Source organism: Scyliorhinus torazame, chromosome 2, assembly GCF_047496885.1.
Source record: "Scyliorhinus torazame isolate Kashiwa2021f chromosome 2, sScyTor2.1, whole genome shotgun sequence".
NCBI classification, from domain to species: Eukaryota; Metazoa; Chordata; class Chondrichthyes; order Carcharhiniformes; family Scyliorhinidae; genus Scyliorhinus; species Scyliorhinus torazame.
This window is the reverse complement of record NC_092708.1, coordinates 336,414,588-336,440,416: the sequence shown is the minus strand read 5'-3', so window position 1 is coordinate 336,440,416 and position 25,829 is coordinate 336,414,588. Positions and strand designations below refer to the sequence as shown.

At 48.5% G+C, this 25,829-nt stretch overlaps 1 protein-coding gene across 2 annotated transcripts in view; it reads left to right on the top strand.

Annotated features, from left to right (window-relative positions):
- trmt61a (tRNA methyltransferase 61A) overlaps positions 1-25,491 on the top strand; it is an 86,895-nt gene extending 61,404 nt beyond the window's left edge. For both annotated transcript variants that reach the window (XM_072490222.1, XM_072490231.1), the window contains exon 4: positions 24,812-25,491. In XM_072490222.1, the coding sequence (XP_072346323.1) occupies positions 24,812-25,137 (326 nt within the window). In that variant the 3' untranslated portion in view covers positions 25,138-25,491. The remainder of the gene's footprint in view (positions 1-24,811) is intronic.
- The last annotated feature ends 338 nt before the right edge of the window (positions 25,492-25,829 follow it).

Below are 25,829 nucleotides of genomic sequence, written 5' to 3'. Positions count from 1 at the left end.
CTGTAAATTCCTGGACCCATTTCCTCCCAGGAGCTGAAACTTTTCCACCAGCCCCTCCAACCTCTCAAATCTACCCTCCTCTGGCACGTGCCTCACAGCACGGAGGACCGGGTTTGATCCCAGACCTGGGTCACTGTCTGTGTGGAGTTGCGCATTCTACCCGTTTCTGCATTGGTCTCACCCCCACAACCCAAGGATATGCAAGGTATGTGGATTGGCCGCACCAAATTGCCCCTTAATTGGAAAACAAATGGGGGAACACCCGAGATCTTTTAATCGGCCCATTCAATCCCCTCATGTTCCAGGTTATCAGTCTGGTCAGCGTCTCACGCCGCGCCCCCCCCCCCCCCCCCCCCCCCCAAACCACCACCCCATCCTCATCAACCATAGCCTAATCCTAAGGGAATTCCACAGGGTCCTACCGCGCCCAGGTTCCTGACCCACCCAAGATGGCCAACGCCACCTCCCTCTACCCAGTAGCTCAACAAAGAAACCTCACTGTCAACAGCCCACCCCTGCTTCCCAGCCTCAGTCACCAGCACCTCCTCTCCCCCATTCCCAACAAAGAAAGCCCAACCACCCTAGGCTCATTATTCCAACCCACAAAGAAAACAACCCCACCTCCCCCAAAATACAAGCCACGGCGTTCTCCCGTATTCCGCTTCTGCTAACCAGCATCTCTGCTGGCAGGGTGACCTGGGGAGAAGTACAGGCTATATTTACAAAACATTCCATGCCCAGCCCCCCCTCCCCAAAATGCAGGGTAACCGATATTACAGAATAATACAGAAATATAACTGGAAACTCCAGTGATGACAACACTAAACACACTATCAAAACTCAACCATGCAGATGAATCCACCCAAAACTTTCAAAGTCCCGTAGTACATGTTCCTTGACAATGTTGATGGCCTCCTCCAACATGTCAAAATAATGGTCTCTACCTCCAGGCAATGACCAACAGTTGAGCCAGGTTCATCATTCCAAATCTCACCTGGCTCCTAAAAAGAGCAGAGCTGGCTGCATTAAACCCAGCCCTCCTTTTTGCCAGCTCCACTTCCAAGTCCTGGTAGATTCTAATGGTGTGGCCTTCCCAACTGCATTCGTGTTTCCTTTGCCCACGTCAGGATCTTTTCTTAGTCCAGCTCCACAGGCACTTGGACAATGATCGCCCATGGCGGCTCCCCAGCTCTGAGCTTCTTCCTCAGTGACTGATGAGCCCGGTCCACTTCAGAAGGGTGTGCAAAGATCCCCTCCCCCACCAGCTGCTCGAACATCTTTGCCATGTATTCTGTGGCCCTTGCTCCTTCTATGCCCGCAGGCAGCACAACGATCCTCCACTTTTGTCATTTGGAGCAGTTCTCCAGGTCGTCAATCTTGGCCTTCATTTTCTTGTCCCTCCGACATCATCATCACCTCTGCCTCCAAGGAGGCAATCCGATCCTCATGGTCTAAGACCGTCTGCTCCACCTTTTGGATCGACAAATTCTGCACCTTCCAACTGCTGATCCACCCTTTCCAGGGCTATCCGAATTGGTTCAGTTACTTTCGCCTGAACAACAGTGACCTCCTGTCTTTGCTTCCTAAATTCTGTCGACGTGAACTCCACCAACCTCTCAGTTGTCCACAGAGGAGGCAACTACGCCACAGGTCCCTCCACCATGTTTTTCCCTCCTGCGCCGCGCTTGTCCTCTCAGTTGAAGAGTACGCTTTCTCGGCACACCTCGTTTGATAACTTTTCGACATCCCACACCGGAGGACTCCGTTCTTTGACTGTACCACTTTTCCACCTGCACAACACCTGCAAAACAGACATAGAGGGCCATAAAACCAGTCCACGGGCAGGAGCCACCTTTTGTGTAACCACTCCATGGCTGCCACCGGAAGTCACTTCCACCTGTACTTTCTATACTTTCTACAGTATTAAGTTGTTTGTGACTATGATTTTTAAAAAAAAATATTTTTATTCTCCTTTTTCACATTTTCTTCAAAATTTACACCCCACCAACAAACTGTAAACGGTAACGAATACAATGTCAATCCCCTTATTAACAACAACGGCCTGCATGACAATTTAAGCATCAAACAAAAACCTCCCAAGAAAAAGGAATCAGGAATTGCCCTTGGTCAATTCCCCCCCCCCCCCCCCCCCCCCCCAAACCCTCCGTTAATATTCAAAGCCATCCAATCCCCGAAAGTGTACTGTGAATGACACCCATGAATTGTAGACCACCCCCCCCCCCCCACACACACACACACACATTCCTCCCCTCCACTTCCTCTTGAAAACTCCTCCCCCCAGCATCAGTTCCTTCCCCCAAGTTTTCACCCTGGCTAGACTCATCAAAACCTGTTCTACCAATCTCCAATGGCTGCAGCCCCTCCCCCCACCTCAGTCCCGTTCACTGGCCGGCTTAAACCAGCCAGCGTGGAGGCCCCCGCCCGGGTCTCCTTCCCCCTTGCCCGGTCCCAGGGAAACAAAGAAATCCCCTTTAACACACAACCCCAGCATACACACCCAAGCCCCAAAGAACCATCATTGCAAATGAAAGTCGCAACTCTTCCCTTGCGCAAATATACAGCATCGACTCATATTTAGTACATACACCCATTTAGTACATACACCAACACGCAGCGAAAAAGTTACATGAGGCTACATAAGTACAAGACCAGCCCTCAGTCCCATTTCTCAATTCTGCCACAGTCCTGCCTTCGCAAACCCCTCTGCCGCTTCTGCCGTCCCAAAATAAAAGTCCTTGGATTTGTAGGTCATCCTCAACTTAGCTGAATACACTATGCCGCACTGCACCTTGCTGTTGTACAGTGCCGTCTTCACCTGGCCGAAGGCCACCCGCCTCCTCGCCAACTCCACCATAAAGTCCTGGGGCGAGATTCTCTGACCCCCCGCCGTTTCGGAGAATCGCCGGGGGCTGGCGTGAATTCCGCCCCCGCCGGTTGCCGAATTCTCCGGCACCGGATATTCGGCGGGGGCGGGAATCGCGCTGGTTGGCACGCCCCCCCCAACCCGCGAATCTCCGGCCCAAATGGGCCGAAGTCCCGCTGCTAAAATGCCTGTCCCACCGGCGCAGATTAAACCACCTACCTTACCGGCGGGACAAGGCGGCGCGGGCGGGCTCCGGAGTCCTGGGGGGGGGGGGGGCACGGAGCGATCTGGCCCAGGGGGGTGCCCCCACGGTGGCCTGGACCGCGATCGGGGCCCACCGATCCACGGGCGAGCCTGTGCCGTGGGGGCACTCTTTTCCTTCAGCCTTCGCCACGGTCTCCACCATGGCGGAGGCGGAAGAGACTCCCCCCACTGCGCATGCGCGGGAATGCCGTCAGCGGCCGCTAACGCTCCCGCGCATGCACCGCCCGGAGATGTCATTTCCGCGCCAGCTGGCGGGGCACCAAAGGCCTTTTCCGCCAGCTCGCGGGGCGGAAATTCGTCCGGCGCGGGCCTAGCCCCTTAAGGTTGGGGCTCGGCCCCCCAAGATGCGAAGCATTCCGCACCTTTGGGGCGGCGCGATGCCCGACTGATTTGCGCCGTTTTGGGCGTACACCAGCTCCAGCCCACTGCACCACCCGCTTCTGCTTTGCCCAGCACAGGACCTTCGTCACGCTGTACCTACGGAAACAAACAGTCACTACTCTTGGCGGCTCACTCGCCTTTGGTATAGGCCTGCACGACCTATGAGCACGATTCAGTTCGTATCGAGGGGGATCGTCCCCCTCCCCCAATAGTTCCGCCAACATCGTGGCAAAATACTCCGTCGGCCTCGGGCCTTCCACCCCTTCGGGCAGACCCACGATCCTCCGATTCTGCCGCCTGGATCTGTTTTCCAGGTCTTCCATTTTGGCTCGCAGACCCTTGTTGGACTCTATCACTCTCCGCAGCTCTTTACCCATCGAGGTGAGTTGATCACTATGCTGCGATAATGCCTCTTCCACTTTCTTCAGTGTCTCGCCCTGCTCCCGCACTTCCGTCACTGCGCTCGATATCGCCGCCCCCACTGGGGCAATCGCCTCCTCCACCAGCACTTGCAATACTGCCCCCATTTCCTCCTTCATTGCTTCCATGTGCTTTGTGAACTGTTTTTCAAGTTCTACGGCCATCACCTTGGTCATTCCTTCTGCCGTGAGCAATGCGGCCTCCCCCGGCACCCCAGCCTTCGCTTTCCTTACAGTTCCAACACTGACTTTTCCACTCACCTGCGGACTTTCATTAGCCCCCCTTTTTCACGGCCATTTTTTCTCTCGAAAACTTGGACATTTCTCCTCACTGTGTCCTCCCACAACTTTTGCAGCATCCATTGCCCCTGGGACCAGGCATTAAAACCCCGAAAATACAGGGCAGCACGGTAGCACTGTAGTCTCACAGCGCCGAGGTCCCAGGTTCGATCCCGGCTCTGGGTCACTGTCCGTGTGGAGTTTGCACAATCTCCCCGTGTTTGCGTGGGTTTCGCCCCCACAACCCAAAGATGTGCAAAGTAGGTGGATTGGCCACGCTAAATTGCCCGTTGGAATAAATGAATTGGGTACTCTAAATGTTTTTTTTTAAACTAAAATTCTATTCCCGAGCGCCGTCACCGTAAGTCCCCGGGGGAGTGGAGTAGTTAATGTACGTATCAGTAAACCTTTATTTTTGCATCCTACCCTTCTTTCCTTGTGATCACTGTGCGGATTCTACAGTTTGTGTCTTCAGTAGCAGTGAGCACTGGGACAGCTTTCCCGATGCACAGGAGCTTTTCAAGCAGCGCGCTCCATTTGTGACTGATAAGCTTTCTTTTTCTGCCTTATTTTGGCCTTTATGCTCCTGGATAGTCAGGGGCTTTAGATTTGGCAGTAGTACCATTTTTCTTTGTATGGACATGTCCACACTGCTTGTAGAATCTCGCCTCTGTATGCCGCCCACTGATTTGACACAGTTTTTACTTCTGATAGATGCTTTCGGTTCACTTTCACCAGCTCACCTGGCAAGCCGTGTTGGGATCCGCAACATAGAGTAGAGTGTTTGGAGAGTACCAGGAACGAGGAGCTAACTTAGAGCAGGACCTTGAAGGTTACAGTTTCAAGATCACCACAGTGATAAGCAGATTGAAGGGTTGAGCACACAGCAAAAGGAGGAGTTCCACTTCATTGGACACTGGCACCTGTGCTGGGATAGGGAGGAAACATAACATTGTGACAGGCTCCACCTGAACCGGGCTGGAACCAAGGTCAAAGCAGAAAGATTAACCAAAGCAGTCTCAACTACTTTAAGCTAGTAAATGTGGTAGAGGTCAAGGATGGAAAAGGTAGTATAAATAATAACTTGAAAACAACCAAAAGAGAGTAGAGCTACAGTTGTGGATTGTTATTTAGGTACTATAAGAAAAGGAAAAAACGTAAAGGAAAAACTAAGAGATATGAAGTAATTAAACTATATAACAGGTTAGAGCATGTGATTCAAATAAATATTCTTTATATTAATGCATGGATCATAAGAAACCAATTGAATTGGAGGGTAAAACATTGTAGCCATTTTGGAGACGTGGCTGCAAGATGGTCAGGACTCAGAACTAAATATGCCAGTTTATGCAGCCTACAGGAAAGGTAGGAAAATTATAGAGGGGGAGAAATATCCTTGGTGATTAAGCATGAAGTCACTTCACTGGTAAGAAAGGACAGGCAGTGGAGACTTTATGGGTAGAATAAAGAAATTGAAAATGATTCATCACCGTGCTGAAAGTCATTTTTAGGCCACCTGGTATCAGTTGTCCAGTGGCATTGTTGTATAGCTACAGCGATTAAATAAGTATGTAGCAGAAGTAGTCATTTTAATGGGGAGTTTTAACTTGCATATGGGTGGGATAGGCATCTGCCAGAAGGGTAGTGAATTTCTTTTGTGTTTCTGGGACAGTTTTCTGAAATAATATGTTGTACACTAACAGGGAAAGGTATGGTAAATTTAGTTAGCAGCCTAATGGGACATGAACATTTCTTTAATAGCGATCAAAATAGCGATTTCGATGTGCTTGTAAGAAAGAAACCTGAAGCTAGGTTTCTAGATTTAGGTGAGATTCACTTCAATGCAATGAAACAGAGACTGCCCACAGTAAACCAGGCAAATGGCTGGTTTAGCACAATGGGCTAAATAGCTGGCTTGTAATGCAGAACATTGCCAGTAGCGCAGGTTCAATTCCCCGAACAGGCGCCGGAATGTGGCGACTAGGGGCTTTTCACAGTAACTTCATTGAAGCCTACTTGTGACAAGTGATTATTATTATTATTATTAAATCCACTTATGGGTAGGAAAGCAGAAGGTCAGTGGGAGTTGTTGAAAAATAATTTAATGTGAAACAGATTCGGGTTATACCCCGAAGAGACAAGAATTCCACTTGCCAAAAAATCCATGGATGACTAGAGATAACAGACATAAATCTAAAAGGAAAAGCATGTAAAAATGCAACCTGGTCAAACTGGAGGAATGGCTGAGAAGAAAGGGTGACAAAACCGATTGAAAAGAGGCATGAAAAGAAACTGGAAAGGATATTAAAATGAACATTGTACAATTATTTTAGGGAAAAAAAGATGATGGTCAGGAGCAACGGGCCCCATAGATATGTTAATGTTGATCTAGTTTATGAAAATCGGAAAATGGTGAACAAGTTGAATACTGTCTTTGCATCAGTACTTCCAATAGAGGAAGAAGTCAGCAGGCCAAACATCTCCAGGAAACTAATACTGAATCAGAAACAGGAACTCATCAAAATTACATTAATGAGTGACATCTACAGAACTAAATGATTTGCATCCCAAGGTTTAAAGGAAGTATATGGATTTGAGTCACAATTTAAGGGTAGAACAAGCTAAAGGGGCTGAATGGCCTAATTTTGTCCAATGAGAAAAGTGGTGGATAGTCAGGCCAGTAATGGAGGGAGTTAATTCCAGGAGTATTTCTGTCCTCAATAATTGTGGGGTTCAGTACTCGAATGCAAGAGACAAAGCTAAAATTATTTGCAAAAATCTTTAGCTGAAGGTAACAAATGGGGTCATCCTATTCTGCCCCCTCCTTGGGTCCCCCCGGAGGCAAGTGTGCAGCAAGTCAGTTCACTCTGCATAATATTAAGAAGCAGCTGGATTCAGCTATGAGGCTTGCAAGCAGATTTTTCTCTCAGCGTTCACTGTCATTTCTATTGAGCTATGAAGTAGGTTCTGCATCGTAGTCTTGTTTAGTTTGTTTCAATTTCTGAAAAATTATTGTCAATCTCAAGAGCTCCGTCTAAAACGGTGTTGGAATACAGATTTGCAGAGATTGGTCTTGGCTGAAATTGTAAGAAAAAATCTTGTTAATGTATAAATGTTATCATCAAAATACCTAGCGTACTGCATATAAAGATGTTGAACTTACAATGGTGTACATAATGTTAAAGAAAAAAATCAATTTTAAGAAAGGTTTTATGTCATGTGATTAGATATCACTGATATAAGATGTGAACACAGATCTTTTGAGTCTGTGTGGTAAACTGATGTGTGATGACAGCTGGATTGAGGCTGATGAAATGGGTTTCTCATCAAGCAGCCATTGGGAGAGCTAAGAAGCCAGTGTTTTATGCACATGAGAATAGCTATATTTATTTGACATACAAAACGGCCTACATAAAATACATGAAAAAAATCATATGGTAACTATGATGATACATGCCAGTGTGACAAACTTTATAACTTATCCATTACAGTACAGATGAAACCGCAGTGTTACTTTAAGCCTACTTGTGACAATAAAGATTATTATAAAATAAGCAGAATATGTAAATTACCTATTTGGATTCAAGTGCTCACCTGGCTGGCTTCTCAGCTTCCACCCTAACTAAACTTGTGCTCATCCAAAACTGCCCATATCTTAACTCACAGAAAGTTCTACTCAATTCAACACCTATCCTTGCTCCCAGTTGCCAACGCCTCATCATTGTTGTCAAATTTCTCCATGGCCTCGCCTCCTCTATCTCTGTAATCTCTTCTAGCCCAATCACCCTCCCAAGAGTTCTGCTTTCCTTCTGCACCCTTGATTTTAATCCCCCCCCCCCCCCGCCCCATCCCCATTGGCAGCCATGCTTTTAACTGCCTTGACCCAAAGCCCTGGGATATTTTTCCCTATACCCCTCTTCCTCACTTTGTACCTCTCTGTTCTTTAAAATGCTCCTTAAAATCTACCTTAAATGTCCTGTTACCTCCTTCTGCAATCGGTATCAAATGTTGCTTAAATTATTGTGAAGCACTTTGGAGCATTTTACTATGTTAAAAGTGTGACATGAAAGTTGAGATGGAACTAGCCATCATCAAGTTAGCAATTTTCAAAACTCTTTCATGTTGGTGGTGTAGTACCCTCAACCAGATTTGTTAGATAATCTAGTTTAGAATAATAACAGGGTTACTTCAATTGGCTCCTACCCTTTCCTTATGGAGAGCAATTGGCTGGAATTCTTGCTCCAAATTTCTATCTATTCCCCTTGCTGGGCACGTCACGCTGTTGTGATGCGAGTATTATTTAATAACCTGCCAGTACAATCTGCCCATCAAGAATCCAATATGAATGATGGTCATCTGGAAGAGATGCTGGAATGCTTCTGATGCCCATGAAAATGTACCCCAGCAAAGAACCAGTGTCTGCAAAAGGAGAAAGAATTGCCAGTGAAAATCATCAAGGTGCACGAGGAGGAAAAGCATGGACTAAGAAAAGGCTATTTAATCCACCAAGTACATTGGAAAAGATTAAAGAGTCTCTTAATTTTGGGGAGGCTGGGATCCAGATGGCTAAAAGATGTGCTTCTAAGTAAGATATGTGGAGGAAATAGGTGTGGGGTTGCAGCAAACGGACAAGAAACCAGAGATGGTGCATTATTTGACGTATTTGGGGTTGCAGCAGTAAATTGGGGTAAGATCATGGAGGTAGTCATGAAGGAAGTTGACAATTTTGTATTTTAAAAGTCTGCTCTGATTTGTTTTTTAAAATAAATTTAGAGTACCCAATTCATTTTTTCCAATTAAGGGTCAATCTAGCATGGCCAATCCACCGAGCCTGCGCATCTTTTGGGTTGTGGGGGCGAAACCCAGGCAAACACTGGGAGAATGTGCAAACTCCACACGGACAGTGACCCAGAGCTGGGATCGAACCTGGGACCTCGGCGTCGTGAGGCAGCCGGGCTAACCACTGCGTCACCGTGCAGCCCTTCTGATTTGTTTTTTAACTTTGATGCAAAAATGCAAAGAACCATTATTAGATCTAATTATTATTAACTAATGGATGGAAAGAGAGAGCCTTGGTTAAATCAGGTTCTGGTTTGAATTTCCTTGTTTTTTCTTTTAAATTGGTGCATTTATTTTTCTTTGAGTGCCTCATGGATGTTGGGAGGGTGACTTCCGGTGGTGGCATGTAAGTGGAGGTGGCACGTTAGGTGGTCCTGCTATATTTTGGAGCAGAGCTCTTCATTGGGTAGCATAATGGGATTTCTTCAGAGATCCTGGACGTTTTCAGGGTGCAAATTGAATTTAGGGAAAAGTGAGGCATGTGGGGCAAATGTGGGCAAGTGGGACTAGCTTAGTGATAGAAACCGGGTGGCATGGACAAGCTGGGTCGAAGGGCCTGTTTCCAGGCTGTAAACATCTGTGACTGAGTATTTTGTGGTCGCTCCATAAGAAGAGCAGGGAAGGGGGGCTGTCATTCCATCTGGTGGCATCTCATTTTAGGTATCTGGGGGTAGGTGCCCCGAGATTGGGCAGGGCTTCAGAAGTTTAATTTCACTAGCTTGTTGGATCGGGTGAAGGCTGTGTTGCTGAGGTGGGCCAATCTCCCTCTGTTGTTGGCGGGCCGGGTGCAAGCAGTAAAGATTAATGTTTTGCAGCGATTCTTGTTTTAATGCCTGCGGTCTTTTTGCACAAGGCGGTTTTATAATCTTTATTCGAGTCGCAAGTAGGCTTATATTAACGCTGCAATGAAGTGACTGTGAAAATCCCCTAGTCTCCACACTCCGGCGCCTGTTTGGGTACACCGAAGGAGAATTCAGAATGTCCAATTCACCTAACAAGCACGTCTTTCGGGACTTGTGGGAGGAAACTGGAGCACCCCGAGGAAACCCACGCAGACACTGGGAGAATGTGCAGACTCCGCACAGACAGTGACCCAAGCCGGGAATCGAACCCGGGTCCCTGGCGCTGTGAAGCAACTGTGCTGACCACTGTGCTACTGGGCTGATCTTTGTTTGTTTGGATGGGGAAGGTGATACTGCAGAAGGATTGCCGGGGGAAAGGGCCTCCTAAATTTGATGTATTACTATTGGGTGAAAAATGCAGAGAAGATTCGGGGGTGGAGAAGGGAGGGAGGGTGAGGATGGAGGTGGGCTCCTGCAGGGGCTCGAGGTCGCAGGCACTGGCAACGGTGGTGGTGGCCACATTGAAGATCTGGAAGCAGTTTAGGCAGCATTTTAGATTGGCAGCTGGGTCATCGAGGATGCCGATTTAGGGGGAATCATGGGTTCAAACTGGGGAAGGTGGACACAAGGTTCTGGGATAGGAAGAGAGGGAGATTAAGGAAATGAGAGATTCATTTCTGGGAGGGTGATTTGTGAGTTTGAGGATTTGGGCAAGACGTTTGGGCTAGCACGGGTGAAGTTCCAGGTATATGTAGGTGCGGGACTTTGCAAGGAAGGTCTGCCTGACCTTCCTGATATCGCCTGCCTCCTGGTTGCTGGAGGCTGTGCTGTCAGCGGGAGGATTTTGGAGGACAGGGTGTCCATGAAGGGGGTTAAAGTGAAGTGGGAGGAAGAGTTGGGGGTGGTGCTGGAGGAGGGTCTGTGGTGCGAGGAAGGTAAATGCCTCTACTTTGTACGTGTGCTGGTTCTTATACAGCTCAAGGTAGTGTACAGAGTGCACCACCTTACAAAATCTAGAATGAGCCGGCAGTTCGAGGGGGTGAAGGATGCCTATGAACGATGTGGGAGGGGCCCTGCAAACCATGTTCATATGTTTTGGTCCTGCCTGAAGCTGGCAAGGTTTTGGAGGACGGTGCTCAGCACAATCTTGGGGGTCTTACGAGTGGACATGGAGCCCAGTACCCTAGAAGCCATAAACGGTGTCGGACCAGTCGGAGCTGCAGGTGGGTGCTCGGGTGGACATTTTAGCCTTTAGCTGATTGCTCGTAGACGAGTCTTGTGGTGGATGTCAGCTTCTCCACCCTGTGCCTCGGTGTGACGGAGGTTCTGCTGGAGGTTTTGACCTTGGAAAAGGTGAAATTTGCTTTAAGGAGGGGCGAGTAATGGGTTCTACAGTTGTTGGGGTTTATCATGCATTTTCGGGAGTTGGTTACCATTGTTTGTTGAGGGAGGGGGATCAGTGGGGGGGGCTTTGTTGGGTTGTTGTGAATTATAAATCTGTTGAAAATTTGTTGAATAAAAATACTTATTTTTAAATGGATGTTGTGAGGGTCAAACAGCCCTTTTTCGTGGCAAAAATGGTTGGTTTCGGGCATGTCCAGGTGAGTGATTCAGAATGACTTGGTCTTTATCAGGTTAAGGTTTCCGTCCATTAACTATAAATATGTATAATCAGGTAAAGAGTCCAAGGCCTTTGGATTGACGGGGAGAGTAGGTGTTTAGGAGGTGGGTTTGTCAGCACTACCTCTCACTTCAGATTTGAAAGAAAATAATTTGAGAGGCTGAATTCAAAGGATAAATTTACACTGAATACCATCTGGCTTCCTTTTTACTATATATTCTATAATTGACGAGCTAGAGGTAGTCAAACGCTACAATTACTGTATACAGTGAATCTGTGAACTGCTACTATTTAATTAAATAGAATTCTGCAATGATTGTAAATATCTTCCATTTGATAGATTCTGTCATTCCTAGAATATCCAGCACAGATTCTTTGATTAAAGTTGGTGAGCTGAAATATGCTGGCTATTTTTGAATGTAATGTAAGGTGATTAAAATGCAGTCTTTACTTAAGCTGCTGTCAACATGCAGATATTTTCTAAGGTCGTTGTTGCTGTTGAATTCCATTGAGCTGCACAAAATGTGGGTTTCAAATTAATGTGGAACAATCTCTCAGGTTGCAAATGGAATAAATTATTTTAACATGATTAACCGTTCCAACATTTTGCTGCAATTTGCAGTTTAGTAAAATTACATTTAGTTTGAATAGATAATCCACAGGGAATTGGAGTCACAAGACTAGGATTTACTTGTGTTGTCCTTGCTGATGATCCTTGATCTGATTTGTTAGGGCTGTGTGCGCAACCTCCCTTATCGGTCATCTTCAAAGGTGACTTTGCACTGAGGCAAAACATTAAAGCTGCGATTTTTAAAGAGATATTGCATCTTAAGACTTATAGCTGTGATTAGCATACTTTCTTCTTAATAATCTGTTGCACCTTGAAAATTAAGCAAATATAAAAAATAAAATGTAGTTAGTAGAAAGCATTAAACCTGGTATGTATTTCACTTAAAATATTAACAGCCTGGGGAAAATGCTCTATTAATCATAGTGACAATATTACATGTTGGATTCTTGCATAAGACTGTATAACCTAAACATGTCGCAAATAGGCTGGAAAGATTTATCATTGTTTCACTGTGTATACCAATGACATAGATGAAGAAATGCAGAGTTGTAAATGCACTTTGCAAATTATTCTGTTAGGGTTTACAATAAATTCAGTACATAGGTGTAAGAATATCCCAAGGGACACAACCCGATTAAGTAAATGGGAAAATCGATGGTGAATGGAGTTCAGTGTGGGGCTATGTGGACTTTGGACCTGAAGGACAAATCAGAATATCTTCATAATGAGGAGAGGTTAGGAGGTGCAGAGGAACAAAGGGATTTGGGTGCCCATGTGCATTTGGACAAAAAGTAATCCAGAAAGCTAATGACATGTTAGCCTTCATGTCAACGGGGTTGCAATATAAAAGTGAGGAATTGATACTTCAGTTGATTGGTTAGACCCCACCTGGTGTAATTCTTTCAGATTGTGTGTCCATTTTTTATGTTCTAATTCTTTTTTTTGGTGAACAATTTTATTAAGACATTTTGGCACAATAAACAACAACAATATAAAACTGTGTGCAAAAAACAATCATTCTAGTGCAAGAAAACCAGCTCTACAAGTACCCCCCCTAATCAACTTTACCTTAACATTGAGTCCCTCCATGCCAACGGAATTCATCTCCGGGCTACTTAGGAAGCAAAGGCCAAAACATCAGTCTCTCTCTCCTCCTGGACTCCCGGGTCCTCCGAAACCCCAAAAATAGCCATCTCTGGACTCATCACCACCCCTGTTTTCAGTGCCCGGGACATAACATCCGCGAACCCCTGCCAGTACCCTCTGAGTTTTGGGCATGCCCAAAACATGTGGACATGGTTCGCCGGCCCTCCCGAACATCTGGCACACCGGTCCTCCAATCTGAAAAATTTACTCATCCAGGCCACTGTCATGTGGGCCCGGTGGACGACCTTGAATTGAATCAGGCTGAAACTGAAGCATGTTGCGGTCGCGTTTACCCTACTCAACCTCTCCGCCCATAAGTCCTCTTCCATCTCATTCCCAAGCTCCTCTTCCCACTTAAGCTTCAGCTCCTCGGTCTGTGTCTCCTCTGCTCCCATAAGTTCTTTATATATATATATATTTTATATATATATATATATATATATATCTATCTGAGACCCCCCCCCCTCCCCCACCCATCCACTGGACACTACCCTGTCCTGGATCCCTCTAAGTGGCAGGCGTGGGAAGTACGGAATCAGTCTGCGTAGAAAGTTCCGCACCTGCAAGTACCTGAACTCATTCCCTCTCGCCAGCCCAAATTTCTCCTGTAATGCCCTCATGCTCTGGAAGCTCCCTTCCAAGAACAAATCCCCCATCCTCTCAATCCCAGCCATCCGCCATGCTCTGAACCCACCGTCCATATTCCCCAGGACAAACCGGTGATTGTCGCAAATTGGGGACCAAACCAATGCTCCCACTCCCCCCACGCAAAGTCGCCACCACTATAGGGCTGATGGAGTAGCATGCCAGTGGGAGCGGCAGGGGCGCCGTGACCAGGGCTGCCAAACTGGTGCCCCTACACAAAGTGGCCTCCATTCGCCCCCAAACCGACCCCGCATCCCCCATTCACTTCCTTTTTTTTAAAAATAATATTTTATTGAAAATTTTTGGTCAACCAACACAGTACATTGTGCATCCTTTACACAACATTGTAACAATACAGATAATAATGACCTTTTTAAATTTAAACAAAAACAACAACAAATAAATAAATATTAAATAACAAAAAATAAAAACTAGCCCTAATTGGCAACTGCCTTGTCTCAGGCCACCCCCCCCCCCCCCCCCCCCCAAAGTCCTGGGCCGCTGCTGCTGCCTTCTTTGTTCTCCCCTATCTATCTTTCCGCAAGATATTCGACGAACGGTTGCCACCGCCTAGTAAACCCTTGAGCCGACCCCCTTAGGACGAACTTAATCCGCTCTAACTTTATGAACCCCGCCATATCATTTATCCAGGTCTCCACCCCCGGGGGCTTGGCTTCTTTCCACATTAGCAATATTCTGCGCCGGGCTACTAGGGACGCAAAGGCCAAAACATCGGCCTCTTTCGCCTCCTGCACTCCCGGCTCTTGTGCAACCCCAAATATAGCCAACCCCCAGCTTGGTTCGACCCGGACTCCTACTACTTTCGAAAGCACCTTTGTCACCCCCATCCAAAACCCCTGTAGTGCCGGGCATGACCAAAACATATGGGTATGATTCGCTGGGCTTCTCGAGCACCTCGCACACCTATCCTCCACCCCAAAAAATTTACTGAGCCGTGTTCCAGTCATATGTGCCCTGTGTAATACCTTAAACTGAATCAGGCTTAGCCTGGCGCACGAGGACGACGAGTTTACCCTGTTTAGGGCATCTGCCCACATCCCCTCCTCAATCTCCTCCCCTAGCTCTTCTTCCCATTTCCCTTTTAGTTCGTCCATCATAGTCTCCCCTTCGTCTCTCATTTCCCTATATATATCCGACACCTTACCGTCCCCCACCCATTTCTTTGAGATGACTCTGTCCTGCACCTCTTGTGTCGGGAGCTGCGGGAATTCCCTCACCTGCTGCCTCGCAAAAGCCCTCAATTGCATGTACCTGAATGCATTCCCTTGGGGCAACCCATATTTCTCGGTCAGCGCTCCCAGACTCGCAAACTTCCCATCCACAAATAGATCTTTCAATTGCGTTATACCTGCTCTTTGCCACATTCCATATCCCCCATCCATTCCCCCCGGGGCAAACCTATGGTTGTTTCTTATCGGGGACCCCCCCAGTGCTCCGGTCTTTCCCCTATGTCGTCTCCACTGTCCCCAAATCTTCAGTGTAGCTACCACCACCGGACTCGTGGTATAGTTCCTTGGTGAGAACGGCAATGGGGCTGTCACCATAGCCTGCAGGCTGGTCCCCCTACAGGACGCCCTCTCTAATCTCTTCCACGCCGCTCCTTCCTCCTCTCCCATCCACTTACTCACCATTGAAATATTAGCGGCCCAATAATACTCACTTAGGCTCGGTAGTGCCAGCCCCCCCCTATCCCTACTACGCTGTAAGAATCCCTTCCTCACTCTCGGAGTCTTCCCGGCCCAAACAAAACCCATGATACTCTTTTCTATCCTTTTGAAAAAAGCCTTCGTGATCACCACCGGGAGACACTGAAACACAAAAAGGAATCTTGGGAGGACCACCATCTTAACCGCCTGCACCCTCCCTGCCATTGACAATGCTACCATATCCCATCTCTTGAAATCTTCCTCCATCTGTTCCACCAACCGCGTCAAATTTAGCCTGTGCAATGTGCCCCAATTCTTAGCTATCTGGATCCCCAGGTAACGAAAGTCTCTTGTTACCTTCCTCAAAGGTAGGTCTTCTATTTCTCTACTCTGCTCCCCTGGATGCACCACAAACAGCTCACTCTTCCCCATGTTCAATTTATACCCTGAAAAATCCCCAAACTCCCCAAGTATCCGCATTATTTCTGGCATCCCCTCCGCTGGATCCGCCACATATAGTAGCAGATCATCCGCATATAAAGATACCCGGTGTTCTTCTCCTCCCCTAAGTATTCCCCTCCATCCCTTGGAACCTCTCAGCGCTATCGCCAGGGGCTCAATCGCCAGTGCAAACAGTAATGGGGACAGAGGACATCCCTGCCTTGTCCCTCTATGGAGCCGAAAATATGCCGATCCCCGTCCATTCGTGACCACACTCGCCACTGGGGCCCTATACAACAGCTGCACCCATCTAACATACCCCTCTCCGAACCCAAATCTCCTCAACACCTCCCACAGATAATCCCACTCCACTCTATCAAATGCTTTCTCGGCATCCATCGCCACTACTATCTCCGTTTCACCCTCTGGTGGGGCCATCATCATTACCCCTAACAACCTCCGTATGTTCGTGTTCAGCTGTCTCCCCTTCACAAACCCAGTTTGGTCCTCATGAACCACCCCCGGGACACATTCCTCTATTCTCATTGCCATTACCTTGGCCAAGACCTTGGCATCTACATTGAGGAGGGAGATTGGTCTGTAGGACCCGCATTGTAGCGGATCCTTTTCCTTCTTTAAAAGAAGCGATATCGTTGCTTCTGACATAGTCGGGGGCAGTTGTCCCCTTTCCTTTGCCTCGTTGAAGGTCCTCGTCAGTAGCGGGGCGAGCAAGTCCAAATATTTTCTGTAAAATTCAACTGGGAATCCGTCCGGTCCCGGGGCCTTTCCCGTCTGCATGTTCCTAATTCCTTTCACCACTTCTTCTACCGTGATCTGTGCTCCCAATCCCATCCTTTCCTGCTCTTCCACCTTGGGAATTTCCAGCCGATCCAAAAACTCCATCATTCTCTCCCTCCCATCCGGGGGTTGAGCTTCATACAATTTTTTATAAAATGTCTTAAACACTTCATTCACTCTCTCCGCTCCCCGCTCCGTCTCTCCATCTTCGTCTCTCACCCCCCCTATTTCCCTCGCTGCTCCCCTTTTCCTCAATTGGTGTGCCAGCAATCTGCTCGCCTTCTCTCCATATTCATACTGTACACCCTGCGCCTTCCTCCATTGTGCCTCTGCAGTGCCTGTGGTCAGCAAGTCAAATTCCATATGCAGCCTTTGCCTTTCCCTATACAGTCCCTCCTCCGGTGCTTCCGCATACTGTCTGTCCACCCTCAAAAGTTCTTGCAACAACCGCTCCCGTTCCTTACTCTCCTGCTTCCCTTTATGTGTCCTTATTGATATCAGCTCCCCCCTAACCACCGCCTTCAACGCCTCCCAGACCACTCCCACCTGAACCTCCCCATTGTCATTGAGTTCCAAGTACTTTTCAATGCATCCCCTCACCCTTAAGCACACCCCCTCATCCGCCATTAGTCCCATGTCCATTCTCCAGGGTGGACGCCCTCTTGTTTCCTCCCCTATCTCCAAGTCTACCCAGTGTGGGGCATGATCCGAAATGGCTATAGCCGTATATTCCGTTCCCCTCACCCTCGGGATCAATGCCCTACCCAACACAAAAAAGTCTATGCGTGAATAGACTTTATGGACATAGGAGAAAAACGAGAACTCCTTACTCCTAGGTCTACTGAATCTCCACGGGTCCACCCCTCCCATCTGCTCCATAAAATCCTTAAGCACCTTGGCTGCTGCCGGCCTCCTACCAGCCCTGGACTTCGACCTATCCAGCCTTGGTTCCAACACCGTGTTAAAGTCTCCCCCCATTATCAGCTTTCCGGTCTCTAGGTCTGGGATGCGTCCTAGCATTCGCCTCATAAAATTGGCATCGTCCCAATTCGGGGCATACACGTTTACCAACACCACCATCTCTCCCTGTAATTTGCCACTCACCATCACGTATCTGCCCCCGTTATCCGCCACTATAGTCTTTGCCTCGAACATTACCCGCTTCCCCACTAATATAGCCACCCCCCTGTTTTTCGCATCCAGCCCCGAATGGAACACCTGCCCTACCCATCCTTTGCGCAACCTAACCTGATCTATCAGTTTCAGGTGCGTTTCCTGTAACATGACCACATCTGCTTTAAGTTTCTTAAGGTGTGCGAGTACTCGTGCCCTCTTTATCGGCCCGTTAAGCCCCCTCACGTTCCACGTGATCAGCCGAGTTGGGGGGCTTCCCACCCCCCCCCCCCCCCCCTTGCCGGTTAGCCATCATCTTTTTCCAGCTTCTCGCCCAGTTCCCACGCGGCTGTATTTCTCCCAGACGGTGCCCCCCCGCCCATCCTTTCCCGTACCCCCTTTCCCCAGCAGCAGCAACCCAGTAATTCCCCCCCCCCCCCCCGCTAGACCCCCCGCTAGCGTAATTACTCCCCCCATGTTGCTCCCAGAAGTCAGCAAACTGTGGCCGACCTCGGCTTCCCCCCGTGATCACGGCTCGCCCTGTGCGGCGCCCCCTCCTTCCTGCTTCTCTATTCCCGCCATAATTATCATAGCGCGGGAACCAAGCCCGCACCTCTCCCTCGGCCCCGCCTCCCATGGCCAACGCCCCATCTCCTCTCCCTCCCCACCTCCCCCCATCACCACCTGTGGGAGAAAGAAAAGTTACCATACCGCAGGATTAATCATACAATCCCTCTTCGCCCCCCCCCCCCCCCCCACTCGTCCCACCACTTTGTCCAAACGTTCATTTTCGTAGTCCAATCATTCCAATTTTTCTTCTACAATAAAAGTCCACGCTTCATCCGCCGTCTCAAAGTAGTGGTGCCTCCCTTGATATGTGACCCACAGTCTTGCCGGTTGCAGCATTCCAAACTTTATCTTTTTTTTGTGAAGTACCGCTTTGGCCCGATTAAAGCTCGCCCTCCTTCTCGCCACCTCCGCACTCCAATCTTGATAGACGCGGATCACCGCGTTCTCCCATTTACTACACCGAGTTTTCTTCGCCCATCTAAGGACCATTTCTCTATCCTTAAAACGGAGAAATCTCACCACTATGGCTCTGGGAGCTTCTCCTGCTCTCGATCCTCGCACCATAACTCGGTATGCTCCCTCCACCTCCAACGGACCCGTCGGGGCCTCCACTCCCATTAACGAGTGCAGCATCGTGCTCACATATGCCCCGACGTCCGCCCCCTCCACACCTTCAGGAAGGCCAAGAATCCTCAAGTTGTTCCTCCTTGCGTTATTTTCCAGTGCCTCCAACCTCTCCACAGATCGTTTCTGGTGTGCCTCCTGTATCTCCGACTTCACCACCAGGCCCTGTATGTCGTTTTCATTCTCTGCTGCTTTCGCCTTCACGACCCGAAGCTCCTGCTCCTGGGTCTTTTGTTCCTCTTTCAGCCCTTCAATCGCCTGTAATATCGGGGCCAACAACTCTTTCTTCATTTCCTTTTTTATCTCCTCCACGCAGCGTTTCAAAAACTCTTGTTGTTCAGGGCCCCATATGAAACTGCCACCTTCCGACGCCATCTTGGTTTCTGCTTGCCTTCCTTGCCGTTGTTCCAAAGGATCCGTTGCAATCCGGCCACTTTCCTCTCCTTTTTCCATCCGTGTCCAGGGGGAACACCCTTCTGGTTTACCGCACGGTGTTTTCAGCCGTTAAAATTGCCGTTGGGGCTCCTATCAAGAGCCCAAAAGTCCGTTTCACAGGGAGCTGCCGAAACGTGCGACTCAGCTGGTCATCGCCGCACCCGGAAGTCTACCCCCCATTCACTTCCTTATCATCGCTATGTTGGCCGCCCAGTGTAGTTACTAAAGTTTGGCAGCACCACCCCGCCTTCCCCTCGATTCCTCTAAAGCATCAATTTCCGCACCTGCGGGGACTTCCCCGCCCACACAAATCCCATAATCATTTTATTGACCTTCTTGGAAAAAAAACCGCGGAATGAAAATGGGAAGACACTGGAAGACGAACCGGAATCTCGGCAGGATTGTCATTTTAACCGTCTGCACTCTCCCTGCTAGTGTCAGTGGGAGCGCATCCCACCTCCGGAACTGAGCCCTCATTTGCTCCACCAACCGAGATAAGTTCAACTTATGCAGACGGCCCCAGTCCCACGCCACCTGTATCCCTAAGTATCTAAATCCATCCCCTACTAGCTTGAACGGCAGCCCCCTCAACCTATCCTGGCCCCTCGCCTGGACTACAAACTACTCGCTCTTTGCCATGTTCAGTTTGTACCCCGACTACCGGCCAAATTCCTTCAGGATTCCCATGATTTCATCCATCCCAGCCACTGGATCCGTGATGTGCAAGAGCAGGTCGTCGGCATACAATGAAACTGTGTTCCACCCCCTCCCGTACCAGCCCCTTCCAATCTCTGGAAGCTCTCAGGGCAATTGCCAGCGGCTCTATTGAAATGAAATGAAATGAAAATCGCTTATTGTCACAAGTAGACTTCAAATGAAGTTACTGTGAAAAGCCCCTAGTCGCCACATTACGGCGCCTGTTCGGGGAGGCTGGTACGGGAATCGAACCGTGCTGCTGGTCTGCCTCGGTCTGCTTTAAAAGCCAGCGATTTAGCCCTGTGCTAAACAGCCCCAGCCCCAGCTAACACAAACAGCAGTGGGGAGAGGGAACACCCCTGCCTTGTCCCATGGTACAGTCTGAAATAATCAGATGTCGTCCTATTCGTCCTCACACTCTCCTCCGGAGCCTGGTACAACAGTCTGACCCAGTCGATAAAGCCCTCCCCGAACCTAAATCGTCCCAGCACCTCCCATAGATAGTCCCACTCGACCCGGTCGAAAGCCTTCTCGGCATCCATTGCCACAACTACCTCTACCTCCCTACTCTCCGAGGGCATCATGATCACATTCAGCAGCCTTTTTAGGTTGGCCACCAGCTGCCTGCCCTTGACGAACCAGGTTTGATCTTCCATAAAGACGTCTGGCACACAGTCCTCAATCCTAGCCGCCAAGAGCTTGGCCAGTATTTTAGCATCTACGTTGAGCAGCGAGATCGGCCCATAGGACCCACATGCCTCTGGGTCTTTGTCCCATTTCAATATCAGGGAAATGGTAGCCTGTGACATCGTTGGGGGTAAAACCCCTCTGTCTCTTGCCTCATTAAAAACCCTAACCAGCACCGGCCCCACTATCTCAGAACTTTTTGTAAACCTCCACCGGATACCCATCCGGCCCCGGAGCTTTACACGATTGCATGGCCCTCAAGCCCCTCAATATTTCTTCGGTCCTGATCGGGGCCCCCAACCCGTCTACCAATCCCCTGCCCACTTTTGGGAAGGTCAGTCCACCCCCCCCCCCCTGCCGGTCGACTACCTTCCCTATTTCCCTGGCCGCCTCCCTCTTCCTCAGTTGCTGTGCCAACATTCTACGGCTTTCTCCCTGTGCTCGTAAATCGCACCCCTCGCCTTCCTAAGCTGCTCCACAGCCTTACCTGTGGACAACATCCCAAACTCGGTCTGTAGCCTTCGTCGTTCCCTTAATAGCTCTGCCCTCAGAGTCTCCGCATACCTCCTGTCTGTAAGATCTCCCTTACCAGTCGGTCCATTTCTGCCCTGTCCATCCTGTCCCTATGTGCTCTAATCAAAATCAGCTCCCCTCTCACCATTGCCTTCAGCGCCTCCCGAAGCACCGCAGCTGAGACCTCCCCTGTGTCATTGGCCTGCAGATAGTTTTGCATACATTTCCTCACCTTCTCACACTCCGCCTTGTCCGCCAACAAACCGACCTCCAGCCTCCATTGAGGGTGCTGAAAACTTTCCTTGCAGACCTGCAGATCAACCCAGTGCAGGGCATGGTCCGAAATAGCGATCGCCGCATATTCTACGTCTGTCACCCCCGCTGGCAAATCCCTGCTCATGGTGAAAAAATCAATTCAGGAATACACCTTATGGACATGTGAATAGAACGAAAACTCCCCCTCCGTTGGCCGACTGGCCCTCCATGGATCAGCCTCCCCCATTTGCTCCATAAACCCCCTCAGTTCTTTTGCCATTGCCTGCCTTACCCGTTCTTGAATACGACCGGTCTAGGCTGCGGTCAAGGACTGTGTTAAAATCCCCTCCCATAATCAGTCTGTGCGAGGCGAGGTCAGGTATCTTCCCCAGCAGTCTCTTAATAAACTCCACATCACATCATCCCAATTTGGGGCATATACATTGACCAAGACTACCCTCATTCCCTCAAGCTTGCCACTCACAATGACAAATCTGCTTCCCCCATCAGAGATTGTGCTGTCTGCCTCAAATTCCACCCGTTTGTTGACCAAAATCGCAACCCCCCTGGTTTTAGTGTCCAGCCCCGAGTGGAAGACCTGGCTAATCCAGCCCTTCCTCAATCTGACCTGGTCAGCCACTTTCAGATGTGTCTCCCGAAGCATTATTATGTCTGCCTTCAGCGCCCTCCGATGCACGAACACACGTGCCCTCTTTACCGGTACGTTTAACCCTCTAACGTTCCAGTTGATCAGCCTGGTTAAAGGGCACCTTGCCCACCCCCCGCCACCGATCAGCCATCTCCTTTCTTGGGGCCACCCCCAGACTCTGTGTCGTTCTTCCCCCGGCCCGCCTTCTGGCAGCCCCCACCTCTGACCTCCTCCATGATACCGCACCTACGTCCCTCCCTCATCAGCAGAACAACTACCCCTCCCTAGCAACGACAGCCTGTAACCTAACCCCTGCCATAAACTAACTAAATACACACCCCCCACCTGGCTTCCATAGACCAGCTCGCCTGGTGACTCTCTACTCCGGCGCCAACAAGTCTCCCACCTAGTGTTCCCTCTGACCGATACCGCCCCCCCGCCCATCAACACCACTTCCCCAAACCAGCCATCCTCGAGCAATTGCTCTGAAAAGAAACAAACAAAACAAGAAACAAAGAAAACCCCTAACACTAGTGCAAACCCCTAACACTAGTGCAAATCGAATAAAACAGAATAAATAATAGGCACTTCCAACCACCCCGATCCGAACCCATAAAGCCCCCAGCACCACATACCTTAACTACCCTCTTTTTCCAACAAAAACTCAAATACTGGAGAGAAAAAGAAAAACCAGGAAAAAAAACATAGCACCAGAAAAATGTGTAGACATCACTGTGTCTTATTAACACAAGTCCAAAAAGTCCTCAGTTCGGCACCAGCCTTTCTCTCTTGGCGAAGTCCATCGCATCCTCGGGCTCCTCAAAGTAATGGTGCCGTTCCTTGTGTGTGACCCACAGGCGCGCCGGATACAGCAGCCCAAACTTCACCTTCTTAAACAGAATCTCTTTGACTTGCCTGTAGCCTGCCCTTCTTCTGTCCACCTCCACACTCAGGTCCTGGTAGATGCACAAGACACTGTTATTCCAGTGGCAGCTCCGCCTGCACTTGGCCCACTGTAGCACCCGCTCCTTGACCAGAACCTGTGAAATCGGACCACCATCGCTCAAGGTGGTCGTGGCTGCCTCGCCAGCGCCTTATGCGCCCTGTCCACCTCCACCGGGCGAGGGAAGACATCATCTCCCAACATCCCCTGGAACATGCCCGCCACATACGCTGCGGCATCCTCTCCCTCAGCCTCCTCCGGGAGACCAACGATTCTCAAATTCTGCCGACGAGACCTATTTTCCAGGTCCTCCGCCTTTTCCAGGAGCCTATTTTGTTGATACTTCAGCCTCTCCATCCCCGCCTCCACCACCGTTTGGTGATCCTCCTGCTCCTCCAGTGCCTTTTCCAGCTTCTGGATCGTCCGATCCTAGGCATCCAGCCTCTGCTCCAGGCACTCGACAGATTTCTGAATCGGGTCTAAACTGTCCCACTACAACGCGGTAAAGCCCTCTTGGATGACCTTTCACAGATGCTCCGTTGTTGGTTGGGCTGACTGCACCGGGGTCCGGACATCGGCCATATTGTCCTCAGCAGCAGCTTCTACACTGCCCTTGTTTGCCCACTTCTTCAGCTGTTTGCGATTCTTTCTGCTTCTTAATTCCATACACCTATGTCTGCAGTCAGTGCCCGAGTGCCTATGCCTTCAAATCCAGCACTCAAAGTACAAAAAAGTTGGGGGGAAAGGTCCAAACGTCCGACCGGATTGTGAGCCACCAATTGTGCGACTTACTCCTCCATAGCCGCCACCGGAAGTCCTTCTGTTCTAATTCTTGAAGTAATGAGCAAAATGCTATCGGGCAAGTTTCTGCACTGGGGGAATAAGGTTGTCTGACATTCCTTTACCAAAGCACTTTGTGATCGATCGTATTGTGAAAACATCGACCATTGAAGGTTTAATATGTCAATACATCTTCAATTTTATGATGCAGCCTGCCATGTAAACCTATTGAGTGAATTTTATAGTCCTGACCTTTTCCACCGTCTCTGTTCAGGTCCCATCATGTGGCCGTGTTCAAGCCAGGTGCTAGGTTGCTCTCTAATTTGCAAAACTCCTTTTAATTCCAGAGGATTTATTTGCACTCATTTCATTTTCGGTTCATTCCAGTGGGTTGTCCTCCCTACAGTCTTTGACCTCTGGAGGAGGAGCATTTGAGGATGAGAGGAATGGAAGAGGAATCATGACCATGGTCATATAGAATTAATGAAGTGATTGCAGTCCATCTCTATGAATTAAAGAGGAGTTGCTGAAAAGGGAGGAGTGAGGATAGTGAGGGAAGATTAAAACTTAAAAGATAAAGGAAAAGGACAAATGAGAAATGAAGGATAAAGAACCAATCCTGTGCATCATGGCTTTAAAGCAAAAATAGAAAGGGAAAAGTGAATTAATTTTGCCTGTGATGGGTGAAATGGACTCCTGGGATGTTTTAATTATTTTTAATCTCTAAAAATGTCTTTTTTTTAATGCAGGTGGCAGGATCTGTTCTTTTTCTCCATGTATTGAACAAGTACAACGCACCTGCCTTGCTATGACTGAGCAAGACTTCATGGATATCAGTACATTTGAAATTCTGCTCCGTGTTTATGATGTCAGGACAGTGAGTCTGCAGCTCCCTGACCTTGGTACAGGAGGCACCAATAGCCAGGACACACCAGCTGACCTGAAGAACCAATCAAAGGAAAACAGCTGGAGTGATTCACAGCAGGGAACCACCCAGTTTAAAAGTGGTGCACCACTGCGAGAGATGGCTGGTCACACTGGGTATTTGACCTTTGCTACAAAATACCTCTCCTAGGCACTGACAAATGTTAATTTGAACATTTTATTTTCTTTCCCAAAAATACATCTGGAATCAAATGCCGCAGAGAGTTGCATTTTTGTGGTTTTTGGTGCAGTAAAGCATGCCAAGAATGACGGCAAGAGCATAATAACCTTTAACTTTCTTTTTTGCAGAAACTGTCAAGAGAAACAGCATTGAATTGAATGTAAAATAAAAACATGGGCTGCAAATGGAATGAATCAGTGGGCTCCAAAACACTTATAAATTCCATGTGGGCATGTTGCGCTGGCCTCCTTTCATTGGTCCTTTGTTTCTTTCGGAGATTTTTAAAATATAATTGATTTTCTAATAAACGTTTTATACACAATATTAAGTGACTTCTGTTTACAGTGTACTTTGGTAAATACTGGTATAATGTGACAGATAGACTGAGGCCACATGCACACAAGCATTAAATAATTGGAGAGTGATTTTGAATGAAGACATATTTGGTGTTGTTTGTTATGTGGCATGAAAACATTCCAACTTTCCACTCCAGTCGAAACACCACGTTGCAGTGTTTGGAAATGTTGGCAAGCTGGAAAATTCATTTACGGGTTCACACTTCTGTCTGTATTTTGAGTTTTAAGTACGGCAAGACAACAAGGTCCCGAGACTTGTCTTTCTGTACAGAATCTTTGATTGATTTCAAATTTAGTTTTGGAGCT